The sequence below is a fragment of the Diaphorina citri genome, unplaced genomic scaffold (assembly GCF_000475195.1).
Source record: "Diaphorina citri unplaced genomic scaffold, Diaci psyllid genome assembly version 1.1 scaffold370, whole genome shotgun sequence".
In the NCBI taxonomy this organism is placed as follows: Eukaryota; Metazoa; Arthropoda; class Insecta; order Hemiptera; family Psyllidae; genus Diaphorina; species Diaphorina citri.
Window position 1 is genome coordinate 110,534 of NW_007377805.1, and position 19,004 is coordinate 129,537.

The window sequence follows — 19,004 nt, forward strand, 5'->3', positions numbered from 1 at the left end:
GGTAAGCAGAGGCTTCGGTTAGCAGATGGTAAGCAGAGGCTTAGATAATATCAGATGAATCTGGAGCGCTTGATGTCAGGAGCGAAATTTATTCGGAGGTTTTTAATAGAAAATCGAGAGCTTTTAATAAAACGCTAGTTCAAGAACGAGAGTAATAAGAATGAATTTTTTCAATTTTTTGTAGCTGGTTCATAGGTATATCTATAAAAAAAAAAAAAAAATAAAATAAAAAAAAAAAATATAAAAAAAATAAAATGCAGCCAATATTTGAGGGTTAAAAAAACGGTCCTAATTAAAGGCATTTGGGGCCCCCTAATTGCTCGGGAGCCCACCGCGTCGTGGGAACTGCGGAGGTGGGATATACGCGAGGTCTTTTAAACTTATACAATGTAAATCAGACTTTACACTTACCTACTTGCAACTAATGTAAATTAGACTTTAGACTTACTTACTTACATAGAGGCACCACCCCAGTGGTCAATCTCGGTGCGGAGTTTGAGTCCGCCCCTGGAGTTGACCTGAAGGTGGTTCTGAGACAGCGGACCATAGACACGTGGCAAGAAGAATGGTCAGCCAGCCATACTGGGAAGACCACCCGGCTATTTTTTCCGAGAGTGCAGACTCGGTTAGAAATAGACCTACCGTTGAACCGACTGATCACTCGCACCCTGACCGGCCACTTTCAGCACTGTGGGGACTACAGGAAGCGGATACTCAATTACTCACTCTCGTTGGAGAAGATGGACTCTGTGAGCATTGTGGTGAACTCGACGACACTATACATAGAATACAGACATGCCCTCGATATGAGGATAAAAGAAACGATGCCATGCTAGCCTTAGGCCCGACACTTGGTGGCGAAATCCCTCTGGACCAGATCCCCCAGAATGGGGTTGCCTGGAAACTATTGGCCGAGTTTTCCAGGCCGCTTGCCTCACATGATTGACAATATGGCGTTGCGCTGAAAACGCACGGTCAGAGCTGAGCCAGTGACGCTAAAAGCGATGGGTGCGCGATCGAGATGAAACTCGCGCGCACGACCTAAAAGACAGCAACAGAAAATAATGCTACTGACCATAATCGCGAACGAGCGGTGCGGTGGACCCCGGTCCCGGTTTACACTTACCTACTTGCAAATTAATGTAAATTGAACTTTAGACTTACTTACACTTAGTCTAGCACCTCTTGAAAACGGATTCAGTGAACTGATTGAGCGTTCAAAGAGCCAAAATCAAATAAGTACCTACCTACATTTTTGTAAAATTTCACCAAATGATCGAGAGTTATTGCAGACCATAATTCAAAACCATCAAAAATTTTGAATTCACTTCGCTCGTGGGTAATAATGGTGCGTACATATCTGGCTGGAGGAAGGTTGGGTTAGACTGGCTGGGGGACTTTAAACACGGTGTACCTATACCAGCCTGAAATTCCCCTTGCTAAGGAAATAGCAAACTTTGAAGGGCATCAGTAGCTGTAGGGCAGCAAAGGAAAGGAAGGGAATTAATAGCTAAGTGTCCATTGCTATTGAGTTACAGTTGCAATCATGAGGGCAGCAAGCATGTGTATCCGGGGGGCTCGCTCCCGATTTATTTCGGGAGTGAGTCTCCTCGGATACAAGGATGGATACGAAGATGGAGTATCCTGGTTTGGATGAAGAGTGGTTCCCGTTCGATCAAAAAAGAGAAGAGGCTTTCGTTTGTTCGAGACGGAATTTTTAATAAATCTTTGTCTAAGCGTAAAATCTAAAACATGATCATTTTTTGGGTAATAATGGTGCGTACATATCTGGCTGGAGGACGGTTGGATTAGACTGGCTGGGGGACTTTAAACACGGTGTACCTATACCAGCCTGAAATTCCCCTTGCTAAGGAAATAGAAAACTTTGAAGGGCATCCTTCAGCAGTAGCTGTAGGGCAGCAAAGGAAAGGAAGGGAATTAATAGCTAAGTGTCCATTGCTATTGCTAAACATAACTTGAAAAAAACAGTGAAAGGCATCCACGCTTAAAAAAAATGTGTAGCCAAGACTGAATTTTTAATAAATTTTCGTCTAAGCGTAAAATCTAAAACATGAGAATAGAATAGAATACCTATCTGATAACAACTCGGTTTCCGACAGTAAAATTAGATTTTACAACTCTTCAATTTTTTCCGACAGGGCAATTTTTTCCATAAATTTCCTAGTATTTAAGTAGGTATTTATGATCCACCAGAGATTATATTCATTCATGCTTCCCATTATAACAAGAAAAGAAGTTTTGTGGGAGAAAAATGTAAGTTATTAAGAAAAAAAAGTGGGAACTTTTTTATGTTTGATACAAAGGATCTGGAACAGCGAGGGTTTTATCGTCCCGGAATCAAAGAGAGAGCTAGAGTTAAGTAGGTATTTATGACACACCAGGGATTATATTCATTCATGCTTCCCATTATAACAAGAAAAGAAGTTTTGTGGGAGAAAAATGTAAGGTAGGTACTAAAAAAAAAGTGGGAACTTTTTTATGTTTGATACAAAGGATCTGGAACAGCGAGGGTTTTATCGTCCCGGAATCAAAGAGAGCTAGAGAGAGAGAGAGAGAGAGAGAGAGAGAGAGAGAGAGAGAGAGAGAGAGAGAGAGAGAGAGAGAGAGAGTCAAAGAGAGAGCTAGAGAGAGAGAGAGAAAGGGAGGGAGAGAGAGAGAGATTTTTTTTTAAGAGGTTTGACAGAGGGAACTGTAACTGCTATGGTCTTATTGTCCCGAAATCGAAGAGAGAAGGAAGACAGGATAGGAGAAAGCCAGCCGTTCCGAAAACGAACATTATCCCATCAGAGAGGGACAGGATAGAAGAAAAGTCAGCTGTTCCATGAAGAAATCTCCGTTTAGGATAAAGTTCGCCCCGGACGGGAATCGAACCCGCGAACACTCACAGACGCCCTACCCACCGAGCGAACTAGGCTGTCAACACAAATTTTTCAAGACGTAGAAAAGAAGTAATTAAAATTCAATTTAATCGATCAATTAGTGTTAGGTATTTGATTTTTTTTTTTTTTTTTTTTTTTTTTTTTTAAGGGTTTTTTTGTCACCTTCTTGTGATGGGTTTAGACCAAAAATATAAAGAGTCCAATAAATTAGTTACTTCATTCAGTTCGGTTCGTGGTGATGTTTTTAGATATCGGGGTCCTATTATCAGCCTTGTGAAACTGAAGAGCCAAGTAATAACTAGCGACCAGATGAAAAGAAACACTTTGAACTAAAAGAAGCCCTTAGAACTGAGAAAAATACTTGGAACATATCTAAGGGTAAGTGTACCATTTATTCGCCCACCTATAAAAAACGTACCATTTATTGGCCCTGTACCATACACCACATAAGTCTGAACTGGACGAACTTTTTCAAGATTCAATTTCATCAAAAGAAAGGGCTTAAAGACTGCTATCGAACCAGTGCTATTCAAAAATCTTATATTATAAAAACAAGATCCATTCACTCATTCACATTTCATAGTTCACACACTGATCGCTCTATCTCGAGAACCACAACAATAAAAAGAACACAATTTCCATCGTTTAGCCCAACACACGTCGTACATGATAAAATGGGCTAGCCTTAAACTTAATTCGAATTTCCTGATCTGGTCCAAAATCCAATGAGTGAATTTTCTTCTTGAAGTGTTAAAATTAACCGTCGAATTTCATCAAAATCGAGCAAACCGTTCTAGTTATTGCGGAAGAAACCGAAAGACAAACGAAGGCCTTGGAAAAACTGTCATTCGCAATTCACCCTAAGGCCGAACAAATAATAATAATCTGACTTACCTTTTAGTTACCCTCAAGAGCAGAACTAGATAAGCTGTAGAGACTTCCGCTAGTAGATGGTAAGCAGCGGTCAGTAGACGGTATGCAGAGGCTTCGGTTAGCAGATGGTAAGCAGAGGCTTAGATATTATCAGATGAATCTGGAGCGCTTGATGTCAGGAGCGAAATTTATTCGGAGGTTTTTTAATAGAAAATCGAGAGCTTTTAATAAAACGCTAGTTCAAGAACGAGAGTAATAAGAATGAATTGTTTCAATTTTTTGTAGCTGTATTTGAGGTTTAAAAAAACGGTCCTAATTAAAGGCATTTGGGGCCCCTAATTGCTCGGGAGCCCACCGCGTTGTGGGAACTGCGGAGGTGGGATATATATACGCAAGGTCTTTTAAACTTATAAAATGTAGGTAAATCAGACTTTACACTTACCTACTTGCAACTAATGTAAATCAGACTTTAGACTTAATTAGGTACATAGAGGCACCACCCCAGCGGGGTTTGAGTCCGCTCCTGGAGTTGACCTGAAGGAGGTTCTGAGACAGAAAGCTATAGATACGTGTCAAGAAGAGTGGTCAGCCAGCCATACTGGGAAGACCACCCGGCTATTTTTTCCGAGAGTGCAGACTTGGTTAGAACTAGACCTGCCGTTGAACCGACTGATCACTCGCACCCTGACCGGCCACTTTCAGGACTGTGGGGACTACAGGAAGCGGATACTCACTCTCGTGGGAGAAGATGGACTCTGTGAGCATTGTGGTGAACTCGACGACACTATACATAGAATACAGACATGCCCTCGATATGAGGATAAAAGAAACGATGCCATGCTAGCCTTAGGCCCGACACTTGGTGACGAAATCCCTCTGGACCAGATCCCCCAGAATGGGGCTGCCTTGAAACTATTGGTCGAGTTTCCCAGGCCGCTTGCCTCACATGATTGACAATACGGCGTTGCGCTGAAAACGCACGGTCAGCGCTGAGCCGGTGACGCTAAAAGCGATGGGTGCGCGATCGAGATGAAACTCGCGCGCACGACCTAAAGGACAGCTACAGAAAATAATGCTACTGACCATAATCGCGAACGAGCGGTGCGGTGGACCCCGGTCCCGGTTTACACTTACCTACTTGCAAATTAATTTCCTGTACCTGTCTTCTGATTCCAGATCAACTAGAGACAGTTAGGGTGATGTAGCAATTGGGAATGTGGAAGTTGGGAGAAACCAAAGCCACTGCATTGTTAGAGGAGAGGTTACCCCAGAGCATAAAGTCATGATTCAGTGAACTGATTGAGTGTTCAAAGAGCCAAAATCAAATAAGTACCTACCTAGGTACATTTTTGTAAAATTTCACCAAATGATCGAGAGTTATTGCAGACCATAATTCAAAACCATCAAAAATTTTGAATTCACTTCGCTCGTTCAATATTAACATTTTGACTTCTGTCCAGGTAGGACGATAAGATCCTGAGGAAGTACTTTGCAGTCCCAGGGAAATAAATAAAAAAAGGACGATAAGATCTTAGCAGTCACAGTTCCCCCTTTAAACTTAAAAAAATTAATTCTCTTCGTTCGTTCAATATTAACACGTTGACTTCTGTCCAGGTAATGACATGTAAGCGAGTTCTACAGCTTCGCATTCAAGCTCTGACTCATCAGGAACTTCTCAATGTGTTGAGCCGCCATGATCCTGTGTATAAGGAAGAGGAGGAGGCTTTTGAACTTTGGTGAGTGAATAAATAAACAGTTAACCAACCTCAGTGGTGTAGTGGTTAGCGCGGTGGACTTCGGATCTGGAGGTTCGTGGTTCGAGTCCAAGTCAAGCCATAAAATTTAGCGTAGTGCATTAAGCAGGGAACGACATTTGTGACAAGCATTTATGCTTAACACAAACAATTAGAATGTGTTTAACGTACTACCTACTCTGATACAGCGTTGCCATATGACACAGTATAAAATCAATCAGTGGATTTTTTTTTCCTTCCTTTTTTTTAGGTACCTATGGTTTTTTTTCAATAAGTTTGATAGAGGGAACTGTAACGGCTACTAAGGTCTTATCGTCCCGAATTTCGAAGAGAGAAGGAAGACAGGATAGGAGAAAGCCAGCCGTTCCGAGAACCACGGTTCGGAAAAATTGCGACCTAGCGCTTACAAGGCAGACGCTCTACTGACCAAGCAGTAAAAAATCAATTCTCACTTATCATCAATCTTTTTACACTGGTACTGCCGCCATTGGTCGCTACTCTATAAAAATAGCAACTTCATTGTCCTCACGAGGCTGAGTGCACCCCGAAAGCCAAGCAGAGCCTGAAAAACCTCGAAACCTCCGGGAATCGATCCCGGGACCTCCAGTTTGCAAGCCCAGTGTGATACCCACTCTGGGAAACTATATGACACTCCAACGCCAGAAAGCGACTTTAGTCTTCAGAACGTCTGAGACATAGGTCGGAAGCCACACAGGTTCTAGACGTCTGTAAGTCTGTCAGGCAGTCTGAGTGTGAGTGGCCTAAGGTAAGGGAGATACACATACATTAAAAACAGGAATGGTTTGTAAGGATTGGTAGAAAAGGTTTGCTAAAACTATTTATATCAACTTCAAATCCATTCTGCAGCGAAGATTACCAACACAACCGAGTTTTTGGATGGTAACTTAACGGGTAGGTACACGAATCGCCAGGATCCTTCCACTGGAGATATTGCTTCATTACAAATCTTCATTAGTAAATGGTTTCTTCAAATGTGATTCATTCCAAAGGCAGGGTAAAGGTTTATGTGATCCAATGCACTCAAACCCAGTAGGTCACAATGCAAAGGAAGCCCATCAACACTGAAGATATTATTTCATTACAAATCTTCATCAATAAATGGTTTCTTTAAATGTATAGGTCTATAGGTAAATGCAAAATTCTCGAATTAACATTTTTAGAACTCCCTTTGATGGTTAAATAAAACATTTAGAAGGTTTTTTTTTTCTTTCTTTCTTCATATGAAGGACAGGGAGAATGGCCTAGTGGTCCAGTTCCTTGACATTTGACAACATGAAGGACAGTCACAAAATCATCTTCATTATTGAGGTCATATCAGGCTTTAATGCCTCGCCTTTTTCGGCTGGCATTTTAAGCAGCTCCTCAATTAACCCCACCTTCCCAACTCTGTTTTTTTCAGGTATGCCAAAACGCCTTTGGGACGTCGAAAGCAGCGTGCATATGAGTTGGAGCAAGAATTGAAACAGATGGAAAATGCCACCGCCTCGATGGGAAAGAAGAAGTGAAGTGTGGATGAACCTTGACTGTTTGAAATAAATAAAAAATAAAATAAATAAATACTGACGAATCTCTTACTTTTTCTTAATTAGGTACTTAAATTTACAGCATTTATTATAAAACTATTTACATGTTTTAACATAGGGGACATAGGTATCTAAATAATAGGGTGAAAGAAAAGGTATTTTGTGTTATTTTGGGAAAAGTTCATGACTGACTCGTACAATTCATTTCCAATAGCTTAACCTAACTATCGCTAGTATTCACTCTAAAGGGGGGAAATAAAATAAAGATAGCATAAGAAGGGTAATATGTACCTGCAAACTCTTTTGTAGGTAGGATTAGGTAGGTACAAGGAGAAATTCATTTAAAGCAGGATCAAATCATTAGTAACATCATTACATATTTGTAAGTCAAAAAGTGACGAACATTGGTACGATAACGACTATTAGGTGCTAGTATTCAATCTTAAGGGGGGGGGATGATAGCATAAAAAAGAGTGACAAACATTGGTACAATAACGATTATTGGGCGTTTTACCTTAGATATTAATATTAAAATAGTATAACATGTACAGGATGAGTTAGAATTACAATCCACAAGAGCCACCAGCACAGCCACCTCCACTGAAAGGCACAGGGATTGAACCTCCCCCTCCACTTGAGGGACCAAAGCCACCCATTCTCTTCCTTGGTGGAGGTCTGGGGGGCCTGCAAGAGAGAAACATTTATTTAAAAACATTTACCAACCTCCAGATCACCAACCTCCAGATCCAAAGTTCATTGCTACACCACCAAGGTTGCTTTAAACTTAGATTGGCCAGCCATATGAGCTTGGAGGATAGCCTTTCTGCCTTTTTAGGTTAGATTGCAGGTTTTTTTTTTTTTTTAAGATGGTTTGATAGAGGGAACTGCTATGGTCTTAGCGTCCCAAAATCAAAGAGAGAACGAAGACAGGATAGGAGAAAGCCAGCCGTTCCAAGAACAAACATTATACCATCAGGATAAAATTCACCCCGGGCGGGAACTGAACCCGCAGCCTAGCGCTTACAAGGCAGACACACTACCAACTAAGCTAACTAGGCTGGCAATTGCAGGTTTGATTCTCTCTCTAGGTGGCCTTTATCCTAAACAGGAGAGGTTCACTCTTGGGAGAGCTGGCTTTCTCCTATCTTGTCCTTCTTACCAATCTCAGTGGTGCAGTGGTTAGCGCGGTGGACTTTGAATCTGGAGGTTGGTGGTTTGAGTTCAAGTCATGTCATGAAATTTAGCGTAGTATATTAAGCAGGGAATGACATTTGTGACAAGCATTTATGCTTAACACAATTAAAAGAAAAAGCTAACCTCTCATATTTTTGTTACAGTGTTGTCAGAAGGTAAAGTGCCTTAACAGTGGCGTATCATGAATAATGATCAGTGTCAAAGTGAGGTTTTCTTTTTATTTAACAGGTTTGACAGAGGGAACTGTAACTGCTATGGTCTTATCATCCCAAAATCAAAGAGAGAAGGAAGACAGGATAGGAGAAAGCCAGCCATTCCGAGAACAAACATTATACCATCAGGATAAAATCTGCCCCGGGTGGGAATTGAACCCGCAGCCTAGCACTTACAAGGCAGACTCACTACCAACTAAGCTAACTAGGCTGGCAATTGCAGGTTTGATTCTCTCTCTAGGTGGCCTTTATCCTAAACAGAAGAGATTCACTCTTGGGAGAGCTGGCTTTCTCCTATCTTGTCCTTCTTACCAATCTCAGTGGTGCAGTGGTTAGCGCGGTGGTCTTTGAATCTGGAGGTTGGTGGTTCGAGTTCAAGTCATGTCATGAAATTTAGCGTAGTATATTAAGCAGGGAATGACATTTGTGACAAGCATTTATGCTTAACACAATTAAAAAAAAAAAAAATCTTGTCCTTCTTTTTCTTTCTTATTTATTTTGGGATAATAAGAGCTTAGTAGTTAAATAGTAATAGTAATAGTAATAATTGTGCTTTATTATTAAATTTTAACATATCATGACAATTATAACAAGATAAAGTTCCCTATATCAACCTAATTGGAGGAAAAAAAAAAAAAAAAAAAAACTTAGGTTGTACCTAGTTTTGATGATCTCACTATCTCACTGATAAAGGCAAGTCCAAAATACCTACCCTAGACTATCCCCACAGTAATGATGTCAAAAAAGATTGAGGGTGTTTTTAATGGTTGTTTCACCACCTTTTTTATTTCTTAGCAATGGAACATCTGCTACTTTGGACTTCATACATCTGTGTCATAGCATGCCCAATGCCCATCCTGTTGTGTCCCTCATCAGGTGAAATAAAGAATGTACCTACTTAAATACAATTCAAGGAATTGCATTTGTGATGAACATTCATGCCAAACAATTATTCTTTTGTATTGGCTTATGAGATAACGTAAAAATCAATAACACGTGATTCGAGTCTTGATTCAGCCACTTTGTTGTTGTCCATTGAGAATGTATACCTTTATACTAATTTGGAGTGTTTTCATGATTCCAAATGAGAGATATTCAAAATGACAGTCTTGTTTGCTGAGTACCTTATTTAAGTGGTCTTATCTATTTTATTGTCACATTGGAGTGGTAAGATCTGAAGATAATAGGCAGGTAACTTGGATCTTGCATTGAAGATTTAAAGTGAAAAAAATGTAGGCTGGCTGATTCGAGTCTTGATTCAGCCACTTTGTTGTTGTCCATTGAGAATGTATACCTTTATACTGATTTGGAGTGTTTTCATGATTCCAAATGAGATATATTCAAAATGACAGTCTTGTTTGCTGAGTACCTTATTTAAGTGGTCTTATCTATTTGATTGTCACATTGGAGTGGCAAGATCTGACGATAATAGGCAGGTAACGTGGATCTTGTATTGAAGATTTAAAGTGAAAAAAATTCTGAATTGAAGATCCAATTTAGCTTGCTAACACTTATATTTTAACACCTAAGTAGCTAAGTACTTAATTTTTTCATTACCTATCTACCTATTTCAGGTTGGTATCCTCCCTGTTCAAAGTCCCCCAGCCAGACTAAGCTGGTATACTCCCTGTTTAACTGTTTAAATATTCTTCTTTCTTTTGTCTACATAGTTTTTGAATTTCTCTCTTCAATTGGGTGTATTTAGTCTTGTCCTCTGGTTTTTGACTGTTTTTGTATATTTTTCTAGTCTCCATTAGATTTAAGATTTCCATTGTCATCCACTTCTTCTTAGTTTTTGTTGTCTCTGTTCCAATGTTTTCTGTTGCACTTGAGGTGATGACTTCTTTTAAGGTTTTCCAGTTGTCCTCAATATTAACTTTGTTGTAATGTGTAGCAAAAGCTGTCTCTAAACGTTTGCTTACATCCTCTGAAAACAGCGTCTTTGTGTCAGGTATTTTGGTTTTTACAACATCCCATTTCTTAGAAGAAGTTTTCTTCACAAGCTTTTTCAATTTAATCCTCATGTTGATCACTACGGGGTTATGGTCCGATCCGCAGTCGCTGCCAGGTTTTGCTTTAGCATTGGTCACGGAGTTGCGGAACCTGTTGCTCACACAAACGAAGTCAATTTGATTTTTGTAGTTTCCATCAGGTGATGTCCATGTGTGGCGGGCAGACGGCTTTTGCTCGAACCAGGTATTAGCAATAAAGAGATCATTTTCACTGCAAAAGTTGATGAGATCTTGACCAGACGAGTTGATATCACGATTTGATTTTTGTAGTTTCCATCAGGTGATGTCCATGTGTGGCGGGCAGAAGGCTTTTGCTCGAACCAGGTATTAGCAATAAAGAGATCATTTTCACTGCAAAAGTTGATGAGATCTTGACCAGACGAGTTGATATCACATCTTGTCCTTCTTTTTTTTTCTTTTTTATTTTGGGATAATAAGAGCTTAGTAGTTACAGTTCCCTATATCAACCTACTTGGAGGAAAAAAAAAAAAAACTTAGGTTGTACCAAGTTTTGATGATTAACTTACCCTTGTCCACCACCATAACCACCACCACCACCTCCTCCACTACCTCCAGAGGGTGGTCTGTAGTCGGTAGTGTACCCAGGGCCCTTCTTATGAAGGTTGGGATTGATCAGGGTTTGAAAGAAGAGAATGATGAAGTCAATGGCACTCCAGAACAGATCAACCACCTTGCTTACACTCAGTGGACGGCTCTCCGCCATGGTCCCATCTGAAAATAATAGTTTTGGTAATTATTCAGAAGCCAAGACAATGAAAAAGAAAGTTCCTTTTTTGTGTTTGACCAAGCCCTGTAATACTGGTCACTGCTCATTTGTGAAAGCTTCATTTGAAATTTAACCCAACCCTGTAATAACACTGGTCACTGCTCATTTGTGACAGCTCCTTTTTTGTAGCATATTCAGAAGCCGAGACAATGAAAAAGAAAGTTCCTTTTTTGTGTTTGAACAAGCCCTGTAATACTGGTCACTACTCATTTGTGAAAGCTTCATTTGAAATTTAACCCAACCCTGTAATAACACTGGTCACTGCTCATTTGTGACAGCTCCTTTTTTGTAGCAATTTTTCATTGTTGTGGCTTCTAAACTAATACCAGAGTTTCAAGCTCCATAATACGTGTAGAGCCTGATACAGTGTGATTGCTCTTATGATCAGATCAAACTACATTTGGATAGAAGGTCATCTGGACAATCTAATGCTGCTCTTTTCCTAGCCCCAACTGTAAAACTGGGTGGTGAGAAACTGGTTCTTAAACTGGGTGGTGAGAAACGCAAGTAGCCTGTCACCAAATGGAGTGTAGTTCAACCGTGATGTTGAATGTTGAAACAACCTGTGCAAAACTTACCTGGTGCAATATACACCATGATGTGATGTCAGATAGGTGCGAATCAAACTGGAGAACAAAAATCAAGACTGATCAACTGGGAAATCAGTTTCTTTGGAATTTAATTCATAAAATCAGGAGCCTTATCAGGAAAATGGAAATTTTGGAAAATCATCAAAGGAAAATGATAAGAATTTTTTGTTTACAAGGTGAGAAGCTAGAAGCTAGCCAAAGCTTACCAGGAATCCTTGGCGCGTTAAAGACGCGTTTACAGTAGCGATTGTTGTAAAATAGGTCTTGGAAATTATATCTTTTTTCTCTCGGTAAATAATTAAAATTGAAGGGGAAAAAAAAATCTTCAGGTAGGTAATAAAATAAAATAATGATTATGATGGAAATGGAATTAAGAGCTTTAAAAATTCAAAGATAGGTAGGTTTAAATTGAAGTGAATTCCCAAAAACACAAATGGATATCAATGGGTTAAGGCGCCGTATTTAACGCGCTTCAAATAAGAGGAGGCTCACTTCTCACCAGTGTCAAAATCAAAACAAACCTTTTTTTTTTTTTTCTTCGACTTTCGGGAAATTTGGGCATTTGGGCTTTTGAAATTTTCCTTTACTTTTTTGGGGCCCCGATTCCTATTAGCTTGATTTTGTCATCTTCTAGGAAGAACGTAGAGCTTCATGGTCTTGAGTATAAACTGTCCCTGTGGTTCCTGATCAGGAATCCACCACCAGTCCCAAGTCGTTGTTAAACGTTTCTGGGTGTCCAAAGTTCCTTTTTTCTTCGACTTTCGGGAAATTTGGGCATTTGGGCTTTTGAAATTTTCCTTTACTCTTTTTGGGGCCCCGATTCCTATTAGCTTGATTTTGTCATCTTCTAGGAAGAACGTAGAGCTTCATGGTGTTGAGTATAAACTGTCCCTGTGGTTCCTGATCAGGAATCCACCACCAGTCCCAAGTCGTTGTTAAACGTTTCTGGGTGTCCAAAGTTCTCAAGGAGGACAACCAACCAAAGCAATGGGGTAAGATAAATTCAAGTTGCCTAGAAAAGCTCGATTCGAAGATCGTCAAGTGCTAGATGATACGGACATAAACAATTAAAAATTCAGATGACAATGATTGAATAACCCTGAGGTGTGCAGTCTCAGGTTGGGGCTTCCTAACTGTCATGAAAGTGCCTGAAAATTTACCAACATTGCAAACAACTTGACTGTATAGATTGTGGATGCCCATTCACATGGCAAAAAACGAATTCTTCTTGAGGATATAGCTCCTACCTTTTCAGTTCTCACTCCTTGAACACACAAATACTTATTAGTTTGTCTCCTGTTGCTATGTTGATTTTCAGAAATCAACATGGGTAGGTACCTATTGTGCTTGAAAAAATTACTTTGTGGGGTGGGTTATGTAATAGTGTAAGGGTGTGTTTATGTACTGGGCTGAGCTAGGCCATTGTTGGCCTTTAAGCGTGTAAAGTTGGCGGGAAATTCGAAATTTTGATTTCTTTCCTAAAGGATGAATGGCTTTAAATAGCAAGCCCAAGTCCTCACAATGGTTGATTGCATATACTAATATGTGGATGATCCGCGCAAAGGTCGTCCGTCAGCACGAGACAAATCAGAGAACGAGACTCGCCTCGACTTGAGAGATAGAAGATCAGAAGAGCGGAAACGAGACAAAGACAGAGAGCGAAGGAAAGAGGGAGAGAGAGGGCGGGCGTCACCATTGCGAGATAGTAATGTGGAGAGAGACAGGGAGAGAAGGAGGGGAGGAGAGAGAGGGAGGGGGGATGAGAGAGACAGGAGGATGCGGGAAGAGAGAGACGGCAAGAGAGGCGGATTTGGACGGGATAATAGAAGGTGAGTGTGTTTGGTTCCCATCCAGAAGGTCCTGGGTTCGATTCCCAAGGTCAGTTTTCACCCTTGCTTTCTTTTAAGTGTCGGGAAGAGAGAGACGGCAAGAGAGGCGGATTTGGACGGGACAATAGAAGGTGAGTGTGTTTGGTTCCCATCCAGAAGGTCCTGGGTTCGATTCCCAAGGTCAGTTTTCACCCTTGCTTTCTTTTAAGTGACAAGGTTCTCCTGGAGGAGCTCTTCCACCCAACCACTATTTTTTTTATTTCTCTGTGTTCCTTTAAGATATTTTACCAAGGAGGTCTTGATTCTTTCTAGACTTTGTAGATCTCTTATGCCTCTATGAGGCGAGATATAACTTACTAAGTTTTATGACTTGACTTTGCCCTGAACCGACAAGCACCAATCCGAAGTTTAACGCGTTAATAACTACACTGCACAGATTTCTATGTACTCGAACCAACAAACAGCACATTGGAAGTCTATCGCATTAATACTCATACTACACAGATTTGTATGTGTCCTCCTGATTCAGTGCACGCCTCACACTAATAATACTACACAGGTTGCCCCCAGAACGACTAACAATTTCATTTCCCGTCCAGGTTTCATCGGTCACGTAGCAGGGATCGAACCCGGGACCCTCACGGCCGAGACCGCTACCACTCGAAGACCCAGAACTGTTCATTTCTTTTCTCAGCAGTATGATGAGTACAGCTGATTGTGCTAATATTACAGAAGATTGTCCATTCATCAGATGTTTATTTATTTACACACTAAGCCAACAGCCATGCCAAATGTAAAGTGGTGAAAAAATGATTTTGACTTCACTGAAATACTAACTAATTTTCTCTCTCTTGTTTTGTTTAGGAAATCAAGTGATGAGTTGGACTTAGAATCGTCTGAGAGTAACTCAGAAACAGAGTTGGAAGAAAAGAAAAAGAAGAAGAAACACAAGCATAAGCATAAGAAATCTAGCTCCACTGACAAAAAAGAAAAGTAAGCTATTACCACCTATGAAATGATATCTAAGTCTTTTTTTGTACCTATTTAATTTTTCATAGGTTTTGAATATTTCAAGAAAACTCACTTAATTTGGTATAGGGCAAGAGTAGGACAAATATTTCTATTTTGTGCTGAAAGAATAAGGGAAACAAAATATTGTCCCATGTAAAAAATGAAAACAGAAATAAAAAATTGTCATAAAGGACAGTAAACACCCCACCATATTTTTGCTCAAGTATCAAACATGAAAACGGAAATAAAAATTTGTCATAAAGGACAGTAAACACCCCACCATATTTTTGCTCAAGTATCAACTCTTTTCAGAAAACACAAGAAAAAGAAGCATAAAAAGGAAGAGAATGGAGACGCTGAAGAAAACGGAAGCAAGAAAAAGAAAAAGAAGGACAAGGATAAGGAGAAGGTGGACATGAACGGGAAACATGGAGTGGATGAGGGAGAGGATGAGTTAAATCTGGAGGAAGCATAAAAAGGAAGAGAATGGAGACGCTGAAGAAAACGGAAGCAAGAAGAAGAAAAAGAAGGACAAGGATAAGGAGAAGGTGGACATGAACGGGAAACATGGAGTGGATGAGGGAGAGGATGAGTTAAATCTGGAGGAGCTTATGAAACAGAAAGTAAGTGAATTGAATTAATGAAGTGAGTTTAAAGTTTCAACTCAAAGCCATTTTTCTCCTAATTTGTTTGTCTATGGTGGCATTTATGAAGTAGGTATGTACCTAAATTTTTGCTAAATAAAACACTCAGAAGAGAAGATAGAGTGGGTGAAAATGCTGTAATCTTACTTGTATGAGTTATCTTATCTCCTTGACTTTTTCTTTTGAATCTTTTCTTCTATAAAATTGTATTACATGAATGGCACCCATCTCTGTTAGGCTCATATTCTAAGGGACCGAGTTTTGTATCTCAGTATAATGACATGAAATTCAGTAGTCTCATGCATTTTATAGAGGCAAGAAACACAGACTATTTTGTCATCAAATTTCAGTAGACAGAAAGAAACCTCAACCATCCTCAATTCCCACAGGAACTTTTACAAGCTCGGCTGGTGAGTTTTGTATCTCAGTAATGACATGAAATTCAGTAGTCTCATGCATTTTACAGAGGCAAGAAGTACAGACTATTTTGTCATCAAATTTCAGTAGACAGAAAGAAACCTCAACCATCCTCAATTCCCACAGGAACTTTTACAAGCTCGGCTGGGAGCTTACCTCTCCGAGAGTGAAGTGGATGACTCTAGCAAGAAGAAAAAAGAGAAGGTTGGAGTTGAGGTGATCAATTTAGTGGATCTTGAAGATTCAGATAATGACTGTCAGATCACCAAGTCTGTGAAGAAACCCAAAGACATGTAAGTATATTTAGAATTTCATCTATTAGGTATCTAAGCTAGGATATTCTAGGGTACGAATATGAACAGACCTATTTGGTTCAGAAAAGTGAAATAGACATCACAGGCCACAGGTCCATTCAATGTTGGTTGACTTGGACTTTGATCAACTGTAGTGGAGACTATGATTGATGTTCTTTATTATTATTTTTACAAATTTATACATACCTGTTCAAGTACATATTATGTATTATTTTAGGTAATAATTTAGGTTTTATACCTAGTTCCAGGAATGCTCTTTAATCTATCAACTTTGTGTTTCATTTTACATTTTCAGGAGCGCAAACGGCAAACGCGATGATCCGCGCAAAGGTCGATAAATTAGAATTTTATCTATTATCTAAGTTAGGATATTCTAGGGTACGAATATGAACAAACCTATTTGGTTCAGAAAAGTGAAATAGACTTCACAGGCCACAGGTCCAGTCAATGTTGGTTGACTTGGACTTTGATCAACTGTAGTGGAGACTATATGATTGATGTTCTTTATTATTATTTTTACAAATTTATACATACCTATTCAAGTACATATTAGGTATTATTATAGGTAATAATTTAGGTTTTATACCTAGTTCGAGGAATGCTCTTTAATCTATCAACTTTGTGTTTCATTTTACATTTTCAGGAGCGCAAACGGCAAACGCGATGATCCGCGCAAAGGTCGCACCATCATATATTTCAGGAATATGCGCCTGATGGGTTCGAAAATTGATATTTTTTTTATGGATTGAAAGAAAGTAGCAAAATTATTAAGTACCTACAGTACGAAGTATTTTAAATCTTAACCTCTTACTGACCTTCTTTTATTTTACGTCTATTGTTGAGAAAAAAGTGCAGGCCAATACATTTTACTTTAATAGATTTCTTTTAGTTTTTTTTTAAAAACATGAAAGTTATTTTGCACCTTGTACAGAAAAAAAGGGTCTTTGTTTGGAATAGGGTTGGGACATCGACATCGATGTTTTGAAAACATCGATACATCGGAACAAAAACATCGATGTCAACATCGACGTTTTTCTTTCGATGGAAACATCGAACATCGATGTTTTATTTTTCGATGTTCGATGTTTTTGAAGACCACAGATAAGTCTGTGGTATTATTAAAAAAAAGTCTGTGGAAAGGACTTTCTTTTTGTGAGTTTGAAATTTTGAATAGCTTAATATGATAAATAATTCTTTTTAAACTATGAAGGTTTAAATTAAACAAGGACTTTTGAGCAGGGTTCTCCTGGAGGAGCTCTTCCACCCAACCATTAAATTTTTATTTCTCTGTGTTCCTTTAAGATATTTTACCAAGGAGGTCTTGAATCTTTCTAAACTTTGTAGATCTCTTATGCCTTTATGAGGCGAGATATAACTTACTAAGTTTTATGACTTGACTTTGCCCTGAACCAACAAGCACCAATCCGGTGTCTTAGCGTTAATACCTACACTACACAGATTTGTAGTTGTCCTCCTAATACAGTACACGCCTCACACTAATCATACCACACTACTGAGGTGACCCCCAAAACTACTAACAATTTCATTTCCCGTCCAGGTTTCATCGGTCACGTAGCAGGGATCGAACCCGGGACCCTCACGGCCGAGACCGCTACCACTCCTCCCGTAGCAAACACAAGACCGACAAGTTCAAAGATTCCCTCTCAGAAGGTCTGAAGGTGGATAAATCAGACAGCTCTGACGAGGATTTGGCCAATATAAACATAGAAGAAGAAAACGAAGAGGAAATTATAGAACGGAGGAGAAAGCAGAGGGAAGAGCTACTTAAACGATTGTGCGCGGTGAGTGAAGCAACATCGGGTGTGGTTAAGGATAGGATGGGTGGGCTACTGGGATAGTATTAATGGAGAAGAGTCGTAATTTATAAGTACTCAGTTGAAGCAATGCAATGCTGCCAATAAATTAAAACTTATTTTTAAATGCCCCACATTTCGAGATAATATCAACTGAATTGATTAAATTCTGCAACTTCATTCCTCAATTTTAATCCAATTCATATTGCTTGATTTAATTGGTTTAACTCAAAGTGATTTACTGTGGAGTATGTGTAGTATTCATCGACTTTTTGATATAAGTTTCTTTATTATTAAAATAAGAAGAGAATAAGTCTTCACTTGACTAAATAATAAATTGACTAAATTATTTAGTCAAGTGAAGACTTATTCTCTTCTTATGTTAGTATTAATTAGTATTTGACATGGTATCCCGTTTTCAAAGTTTATATAAGTTTCTTTTTTCTCATGAATAACATTGAATTACTTTTCTTTTTCCCCTTTATCTTCCAGAACTCTGAAGACTCCAACATGTCGTCTCTGCCCACCAGTCCGAAACGAGCCAAAACCGAGGATCCCTCCCCTCCCCCCAGTTCCCGATCTACCACCCAAGACACCAACCCTCCCACCCACGACCATCCACCCCAGGAGAGCGTCCAATCCAACCCCTCCAATAACACCTCCCCCAAGCAGAGCGAAGACTCCAACACCCCTCCCGTTAAGAAGCGTAGGTCGCGCTTCTCAGACGCGCCAATTAGCGCGCCGAGCGCGGACGCACAGGTTGATAGCGCGGGGGTTGCGGGTTCGAACCCGGCCGGTGGCAAGAAAGAGACGTCCAAGTGGGACATGTTCGCGGACACGGACTTTGATGGAAATGTGAATGTGAGTTTTTTTGTTTGTTTGTTTTAAGGTGGATTTTATACTTCAAAATTTTCTGGTTCTCTATGTTCTTCTCTTGTGTTACACTGCGTTATGTTTTTCAGATAACCCAGGGTATGCTGGAAATATTGGTAGTTGTACAGCAGTAGCAATATGTGTAGTCTCACCCAGTATCCACAGTAAAGGAGGCACTTAGTAATGCTGTGATACTCACCAAAGTTGTGAAGAAGTTCTCTGCCTTACCGCAAAAA

At 39.7% G+C, this 19,004-nt stretch overlaps 3 protein-coding genes across 3 annotated transcripts in view; 2 read left to right on the forward strand and 1 right to left on the reverse strand.

Moving 5' to 3' along the window:
* Window positions 1–7,346, forward strand: part of LOC103508127 (IQ and AAA domain-containing protein 1-like) — an 18,144-nt gene extending 10,798 nt beyond the window's left edge. The window contains exons 2-3 of the mRNA XM_026822822.1: window positions 5,388–5,509; window positions 6,948–7,346. Of these exons, the coding sequence (XP_026678623.1) occupies window positions 5,388–5,509; window positions 6,948–7,053 (228 nt within the window). The 3' untranslated portion in view covers window positions 7,054–7,346. The remainder of the gene's footprint in view (window positions 1–5,387; window positions 5,510–6,947) is intronic.
* Window positions 7,240–12,023, reverse strand: LOC103508128 (selenoprotein K-like). The gene is made up of 3 exons (XM_008472664.3): window positions 11,855–12,023; window positions 11,017–11,221; window positions 7,240–7,755 (listed from the first exon to the last, which is right to left on the reverse strand). Exons 1-3 carry the CDS (start codon window positions 11,871–11,873, stop codon window positions 7,635–7,637), a joined length of 345 nt encoding a protein of 114 aa, XP_008470886.1. The 5' UTR covers window positions 11,874–12,023; the 3' UTR covers window positions 7,240–7,634.
* Window positions 12,024–13,415: 1,392 nt separating this feature from the next.
* The window catches only part of LOC103508134 (serine/threonine-protein kinase PRP4 homolog), a gene marked incomplete in the record, with an annotated part of 37,063 nt that continues 31,474 nt past the window's right edge, over window positions 13,416–19,004 (forward strand). Inside the window, 3 exon segments of the mRNA XM_017443624.2 lie at window positions 13,416–13,695; window positions 17,640–17,883; window positions 18,388–18,756. Coding sequence (XP_017299113.1) covers window positions 13,643–13,695; window positions 17,640–17,883; window positions 18,388–18,756 — 666 coding nt within the window.